Genomic DNA, 8,113 nt, shown 5'->3' with positions numbered 1-8,113 from the left:
CCGTTTTCAATACTTAAGTATTGAAATACAACCACCATCTAAGCCTGGTCTCATTTCAAACGGTCTCCACTTGCCATGCAAGACTTTTTTTTTTTCACTTTTGGATATGTGAACGCAGTAATGAGATGAAATGCTCATGCTTCAGACAGATCCTGTTTCATGTAAAACCAATACTATGTAGTACTACCGGTAGTACGATTTTGGTGCGGGTATGGATCAAGTGCGTGGTGTGTCCACTATTAAATAGTACTACGTTTAATAGTAGATAGCTACTACTACAGTACGTAGTAAAAACTTGCGAAAGTTTTCGTCACTTGAGAATCATCCCCTTAAAGTAGTATGCCGCACTAACAAAGGTTTGGATACTACTATCGAAAGGTTTTTAACTTAAGATAATTTGATGCTAAAGTAGTAAATAAACCTTGAAGATAGTAGGGTTACTTTGTTGAGGTGTCTACGAACCTTTGGAGCGTCTCCAAAGCCGCTTCAACAGACGGACCTTCGCATCTTTGTTGTAGCTTCAGAGCTTGTTCGTGCATGAACCTCTGCTGCTCTTGTAGGTGTTCTAGTAACTTTGTAGTCGCATCAGTGAGCTGCTGCGTTTGTGCCTGATGTCCGCGAAGGAGAAAAAGTCCGTACAGCAGCAACCCCAGCAGTAGCCACTGCACCAATGACCGTGGGGCTTGAGCGCGGTTCACACCACTCGAGGCAGCAGGCTCCGCACTAAAAAGTGCGGTGTCTCCTGCACTTTTCACACGCTTCAGAGTAGGCGTCGCACCCGACGCAGCACGTTTGAGAACTGGATGAACGGCACTTCCTGGTTCCGACTCGAGCTCGTTAAAACTGTCAGCAGATAGCGCTCGGAGCGTCGGAGAGAGCGGCACGACTCGATTCCGTTGAGACTCCAGGAACTCGATCGCTTGTTTCGCCCACGACTCCAGAGCCTCTTTAGACTCGGATCGCGTCGACGAGTTAATCTGCGACTTGAACCACGTGGCTTTGAGGAAATTCACCACCAAACCAGCTTGAACATGGCAGTAATTGTTGCCGTCCCGAGAGAAAACGAAGCGCATCTCCACTTCAAAGTAGTCGCTGAAGGGGATTTTGCTCATCCGGTTCAGCTCTGTGATGACGAAGCGGTCCCACTTGTCTCCGCCGTTGGAGCTTTTATCCAGACGAAATCGCTGGGTTCGAGTGCATCCCGCGTAGGGCGGGAGACCAGGGAACGAGGTCTTGGGAGGGTGTTGCGAGCGCACCATGCGGTAGAGCGTGTAGTCGTCCTCCTTGGAGATCTCAAACCCTTTGCGAACCTCCGCAGCCGTCACAGCGTCAGCCTTGTCAAGAGGCTTCCACGACTCAATGTCGATGTCAATGTTTCGAGCCTTCTCCATGTTCGAGTGCGAGAATTCCTGCCCGGGACCATCATTCCACAGCAGATCGAAGACGCTTTTGACGTCAGCACGCAGCTCGCAGTCCAGCAGCACCGTCATCTTCCCCAGCAGCGGGTCTGGAGGTAGCGGCTCGAACGGTTCTTCGTCACTCGCTGTGGACCTGCCGTCGTCTGTGTGGCCTCCTCCGTCCTCACTGAAAAGACACATCTGCGTCGTCGTCGTCTTCATCGATGAACCCCACGGTCGAAATCGCAGACGTCGACGGCAGAGGCGCGTTGGCCGAGGTCCCGCTACTCACGATATGCTCGGAAATCAACTTGTACGAGCGTCTGCGGTCCAGCGCTTGTCTGCGCAGTTCCTTGGAGCTGGGAGACTTCCCTGGCCCCGAATCTTTGCGCTTACTCGCCTCCTGGTACGCTCGAATCAGCTGGTCGAGGCGGAGGAAACAGGTATCGCGCAGGCCGTTGAACTCGGCCAGGAAGAACGTCTCCTTCCGCTTCGTCTTGACCTGCAGCCCGTTGATGTAGTAGAACTGCGGCTTCAGAAGCGACACGATCTGTGCGTACGCGACTTTACGCTTCTTGCCGTCGACGTAGCTCTGGAAGCACAGGCGCTTGCGTGTCAGCACCAGGTGTCCGTAAAACGGGGTCGTCTCGAGGAACAGCGCGCAGTTGAAGATCGACACGGGCGCTTCGTCCTCGAACAGCTCAAAGTCCCGGACTATCACGCTGCTGGGCGGCGGCTGCAGTCCACTCCACGTGACACTCGTGCTTTTCACCTGTCTCTGGAAATTCTGGATACGGTGATAGCAGCCGTCGCACACGCGCAGTTCTCCTCGTGTCAGGTAGGCTTGGTAGGGCACGACGATCGTCCTGGTCGTGCAGTTGGCGCAGAACGAGCCGCCACAGTTGCGGCAGTGGTGTCGGCCTTTGGACAGCAGAGAGCCAATGTCCTCGCGACAGGATTCGCACGCGTACATATTGGCGAATGGCGGCGGCGGCAGGTTCGAGTTCATGTGGACGACGTTTGTAGCGTCCAGATCTTCTTCTACGAAACTGCCGACGGATCTCTTGGGGGTCATGGGCGCTGGTATGTTGCGGAACAGCAACTTGTCGATCAGATTGGACGAACCGGAGTCTGTCTTGGCTTCAGGATCGCCTTCTTGCGCTGTCCTGGACGCGTTCTTCGGCGATAGAATGGCTTTGAGCGCCAAGCTGTCACTGGGCAGAAAGATCTTGAGGTTTGTATCTCCACGTAAGGGGTTATGGACTCGAGAGTGCGCAGACGTGTGTCGGTGTAGCGACGAGCACGATGCAGCACGCGACGTCTCCTTAAAGTGGTCGTGTCTGTGCTCCAGTTGCTGCAAGTGAGTTGCCACCGAGTCGTCTGGATGCCCTTCAACTACCGCGTCTTCATCTCTGGGTGTCTCGGTGGCATTAAGTTCCTCCTCCTCTTCATCTTTAGGCTCTGGGAATTGCTGTGTCGAGTGTAGCGCAGACATGGACTTGGAATGCGGCAAGTTGGTTGCGTTCTCTGCTGCGTCCAGACGCTGTTCGGACTGCGAGCGCTTCGGCGATGCCGGCGCAGGCTCCATGGCTGTGAGAAATCCGACGCTAAGAAGAAGGATCCTGGAGAGGTAAATAGGCAGCTGAGGTTAATCCTGCAGACTGCGCGACGTAACGGAAGCGGCTCCACGATCCGAACGGGAAAGTAATATCAGGAAGGCGCTGTGGCCGTTGTCAAGCGCGTGTACTGATTGTCATGGCGACCGATGTATCCTCGGCCTGGAAGTAACGGGAATGTGTGAGCGTTGGCTGGATCTGTGACGTGAAATGGTGTGGTAAATGTAATTGATCTAACACAAATCAGTAGTTTTGAAGATGGAATGCCACGAAGAATGTGCTGAGAGGTACTGATTGAGTGAAAACGCATGTTTTGCGACACTTTGTGGTCAGTTGCATCGTGCCGTCGAAGGAGACCGACATAAATAAAATATGGCTGTGGTACAATTGGACTGTGCGCGAAAGCATCGCTTGGTCGCGAAAAAGAGTGCGAAAGATGCTTTTTTCGCGCTGGGCAATGTATTAGATACATGCAAGGATCCCTGAGCAGAGACGATTGAGAGCATCGCGCCTTTTGTCGAGTAACTGGACTGTAGCCTCGAAGCACTCAACCGGGCTTCTATTAATTCAACGCGGAAACTATGCACGCTGTCATTAGGATTCGACCAGTGGGTATAGGCTCCCAATGTGCATTAACCTCGTGGTCAGCGTTGTTGAAGGCAACTGATGCAACTTCTGCGGGCTTCTTGGTATTACCGATCAGTGCGCGGTTGCCCATTGCTCGACTGGGGCTTGCCTGGGTCTGCACTCGGCCGGCACTTCAAAAGGCGTAGCGCTTGACGCAACACTGTATAACTGTGCTATCGAAGGAACACAGTTAAACTGTGTTGCTTCGATAACGTAAGTGGACATGTAGCCATGTGCTGCGACCTTTCGCAACGACAGAAACTTGCAGTATTGACGCGAAAATCTACATGTAACTTACATGTAGTGGTATATAAGCGATCAAAATAAAAAGGTGCTCTTGAGCTCCTAAAAGGCCGTTTGCCACTTGGGTCGCAAGTGATCGTTCACCGACCGAATAAGTGGCGCCGACGCATGAGCCGAGTTGCCACGACCGCCATGCAAGTTTTCGTCCAGTGTGAAGCACATGAGCAACATGTTGATCGACGTCTCGTAGATCTGTCAGTCCCCACCCAGAAAAAAAACAATTTTTCAGTATCGGAAATTTGCATCTCTATCGCCCACAACAAGCAGCTCACCGTCATAAAAGCGTGTGCTACGCTGTACGAGAAGAGCATGATGACAACCAGCGGGAGAACAGGCGAGGGGGTCTATCATGACAGAAATTACAGCGTGAGATTTGGTCTTGAGTATCCTAAAAATCCACTTAGCCTCTGCCGCAAAAAGGTGTGTCCAACGTACATCTTCAAGGAGGAACCACCCTATCAGCCCCGTAGTGGTGCACACGATCAGCTTGCCGAGGAGAACCGACGCATGGCCGATACGACTGAGCGCTCCCACGCGAATCAAGTTGGACGAAATCAGCGTGTACGCCAACTACAAAACCAGCAGGAAAAAAATCCTTTTCAGTGGTGACAAATTTAGGAGATATCGCTTCTAAATCAGTACCTTTCCAGACGTGTAGAAGTTCGTGCCTTGGATCGCAGTGACATAAAGTGCCTCCTTGCAGATATACTTGAGACAATTCTTAAAGCACCAAATGCAGCACTACAACGCAAAGCAACACCAAACGTGAGAGCTACCGTCCATCTTCAAACACACAAGCTCAAACACAACTCACACAGCAGCACTTGGTGGCAAACTCCGTGACTGCGTTGGCATCAAACTCGTTCTTGTTTTCGAGGTACAAGAAGAACGAGCGGATGTGCTCCACCGGCGCTACGGATCCCGAGCTCAACGCTAACGTCCCGAGGTGATACTTGAGGGTAGTGTGGGCTGAGTAAGACACTGGATCGGGCTCGTCAAACTCCTTCAACCCCGTTATTCGGTTCTCCGGAGCGAAATACCACAACGACATTGCCGTAGCCGTGACCATCTCTCCAATTGCCAACACAAAGTTCACCGACCAGTACATGCCCCAAAGATGGTAGAGAAACAGCCATCGCAGCTTCGTACTGACTTCGAACGACTCGGTAACCACCCGGATCGTCGACGGTGAAGTGGCGGAGATAGTCGCGATCCGACTCGAAGTCTCTCCGGCTCCGAAGATGCAGACAGTCACGAGGATTCCCCAGCCAAACAGCAGCATGAGCAGCACGTAGGAGATGAAGGGGAGCACTAATAGTCGCTTCAACTGGGACAACGCTCGTGCTGCATGGGAAATAAAGGCGCCAGCAAGCAGCAAGCGAGACATGTTGACCAGTGCAAACAGGAAGAACAGAACGGCCGCACAGCACATGACGACTGAGCTGATCTGGAGGGAGCTCAACATCACTGGGTCATTCTCGTACGATAACGGGTCCGACGCCGCATGCAGTAACCGGTAACTGCAGTATACGAGCGTCGATTCGATCGCTGCCGTCGACAACAACACGCTAATGCAACCGCAATACCGTAACAGCACCAAATACAGACCCGCAGTCGATAGCGAGATTGCTGTTGCGATCATTAGCACCTGCCAACACTGTAACGGACAGCGTCAGCACCCTAATAGAAGCTACAAAAAGGTGAGACACGTTTCCCTTACATTTCCAAGTGCACCCACAAAGCGTCCTAACGTGTCTTGCAATTGGCGGATCATCACTTGTTCCGAATTAACTGCATCAACCAAGAAAAGGTTAGAACCACCACAATGTCATCACTTTCAATCCCCCCACGAACCTTCCGTCGGTGCACACACGTACGCCCATCGATGCGTAGCGTACGATGTGAACTGAACTTGGTGCATTGCGCGCGTTCCATTGACAGTTTTCCCCGTCTCCAAAGGTAAATGCACCGCCATGATCTCGCCATCTTTGCGAGGACACCTCTCCACACAAAAGCCAAAGTCCGGATTGGTCTTGTAGTCTGGGAAGTAAACGAACTGATGCTGTCCACACGGTTGGCCCTGGAAGTCCACTCCGCTCTTGATCTCCTGGGCGAAGCTCACGCTACTCTTGTGAGAGAAGGCAGTGATGGCTAGCGCCACCATTCCGATCCAGTAGGTGGCGAGGCAGCCCAGGAAGAAAATATCGGTGCACTGGCGACGGTGGTGTTCGCCCTGGTGGATGCTGCGTCGCAACCGGTCGGATGTACGGCCTGTGCTGGGGGAGAGAGCGGAAGCCGTGCGCGTACCCGGGCTTCCCGGTCCAAGCAGAGGCTGGCGTTCGCCCAGTAGCTCACCGCTTGCCATGCTGCTGTTGCTGTTGCTCCTGCTGCTTTGACTGTGGTTGAACTCCTCGCGGTTGCTGAGCCACGGCGACGACATCGTCGCTAAGTGTGCTCTTGGGCGTGGAAGGAATACTGGACATTGAAAAGTATCTTGAGCGCAAGGTAGGTAAAAGGGTACGTTGACTTGGTGGGTGTAATTGATGGAATTGACCCACTTATGGTAAAGATAAGGAAAACAAAGAACGCATTTTTCAATGTAATTAGAAAAAAGATATTGTGTTTTTATCAAGCATGATTTTTACAACGTAAATATTAATACGGTCTACAGTAGTAATAAAAGTGGAGGTTTCATCGTGAAGCCTACACGAAGTTCATGGCACGGTGAAGCAGCACCCTTGGAAATCGAGATGGCCAGTCATCATCGGGGCAGAAGATAAAACTTTTCTAAATATCAGTATTAGCACCAGATACTACGGTACTATTGAGCTTTGCAGTGTACTATGTAGTGTATCATTTTACGGTACTACTACTACTGTACTATGTTGTGTACTATGTAGTGTAACATATGACGGTATGTAAAACGTTGTCCCTCTCTGTATTGTTTACTGAACCCTGTAGTGTAGCATATGACGGTTTGTAAAACGTAGTCACTCTTTGTATTGTACATACATGTATACATGTAATATAGTTCGAGCTCTTAGTTGTGGTAAGTAAAAATTGATCCCTAGCAAGCACTATTGACCAACCCAATTAAGGATTCTTCAGCATAAGAAAGAGAACGTTTCTCCTACGCAAGGCAGGTCCCGTTAGCAATGGAATCAATCCACTGGCGAGCATGTGAGATGCGCGCGTACACACCAGGAGCGCCGTCAAAGCCACAGGGAGACGGACCCCAGCTCGAGAGGCCGATTAGGATGTCTTGCGAATTCGTCTCAAGAATCAGCGGACCGCCTGAATCCCGCTCACAGGAATCCTTATTCGCGATTCCGCCAGCACAAAGCATTGAGCTGTCTGTGTCCATTTTTTTGGTGCAGTTCTCATCGTCCCACAGAGGGAGGTCCACGCCTCGAAGCTCGTAGGATACCGTGCCGTTGTCTGAGGTGTAACCCCATCCCAACATCATTGCAGTTTTACCAGGAGCAAAATCAGAGTCATCCCCGGCTGCAAGCCTTGCCGGTGTGAAGGAGCTAGGCTTCGCTAATTCAAGAATAGCGTAGTCGTTTGGGAACTCTCCAGACTCGTAGTTGGGATTGTTCATGATGGACACGACCTTGATCTGCTCTCCGTCGGTTGTTCCGTTGATATAGTGCGAGCCCACGGACACCCAGCGAATGTCGTAGCTGCTGCTACAGTGTGACGCGGTGATCACATGGGTGGGAGAGATCAGAGTCCCACCACAGACGTTGTTACCGCTAGCAGTTCGGCGAATACCAGTCGTGTAAGTCTTGGTGCCTGCTGGGATGATCTCTCCACCTAGAATCAACTTGCGCTCGATGGCATGGGCTGGAGACATGTAAGCCAGCATGAAGCACGCTCCGGCAACAGCGGAGTAAGTCTTCATCTTGAAACAGAACGAGCTGGGGTGTGGGCAGCGGGAAGCGAACTGACCGACATGACCGACTCTCTCATAGAGACTCTTTATAAATTAGGGTGACTAATCGCCAAAGCACGTTAGCGTGAACTGTAGGCAGTTAAGGCGCTTGTTACACAGCAGAAATTCGTATGTTTCGCGGTGTTGTACGTTTGGTGCTCGAGGAAGAGTTGATCCCCCTACTGTACTACATGTACCTACTGTACTACATGTACCTACTGTGTACCTACTGTACT

The 8,113-nt window shown here is 51.5% G+C and overlaps 3 protein-coding genes across 3 annotated transcripts; all 3 read right to left on the bottom strand.

Moving 5' to 3' along the window:
- Window positions 1-437: 437 nt before the first annotated feature.
- PITG_21458 (uncharacterized protein) lies at window positions 438-2,472 on the bottom strand (the record flags this gene model as incomplete). The annotated part of the gene is made up of 3 exons (XM_002894927.1): window positions 438-682; window positions 779-1,570; window positions 1,686-2,472. 3 exons carry the CDS (start codon window positions 2,470-2,472, stop codon window positions 438-440), a joined length of 1,824 nt encoding a protein of 607 aa, XP_002894973.1.
- Window positions 2,473-3,985: 1,513 nt separating this feature from the next.
- On the bottom strand, window positions 3,986-6,399 carry PITG_21457 (choline transporter-like protein; the record flags this gene model as incomplete). Its single annotated transcript, XM_002894926.1, has 7 exons — window positions 3,986-4,135; window positions 4,216-4,287; window positions 4,379-4,513; window positions 4,586-4,684; window positions 4,758-5,600; window positions 5,664-5,734; window positions 5,798-6,399. The coding sequence occupies 7 exons, from the start codon at window positions 6,381-6,383 to the stop codon at window positions 3,986-3,988; spliced, it is 1,956 nt and encodes a 651-aa protein (XP_002894972.1).
- A 674-nt stretch (window positions 6,400-7,073) lies between these two features.
- On the bottom strand, window positions 7,074-7,799 carry PITG_21456 (trypsin protease GIP; the record flags this gene model as incomplete). Its single annotated transcript, XM_002894925.1, has 1 exon — window positions 7,074-7,799. The coding sequence occupies one exon, from the start codon at window positions 7,797-7,799 to the stop codon at window positions 7,074-7,076; it is 726 nt and encodes a 241-aa protein (XP_002894971.1).
- Window positions 7,800-8,113: the final 314 nt, after the last annotated feature.

The sequence above is a fragment of the Phytophthora infestans genome, genomic scaffold (genome assembly GCF_000142945.1).
Source record: "Phytophthora infestans T30-4 supercont1.338 genomic scaffold, whole genome shotgun sequence".
In the NCBI taxonomy this organism is placed as follows: Eukaryota; Oomycota; class Peronosporomycetes; order Peronosporales; family Peronosporaceae; genus Phytophthora; species Phytophthora infestans.
This window is presented reverse-complemented; position numbering and strand designations above follow the sequence as displayed.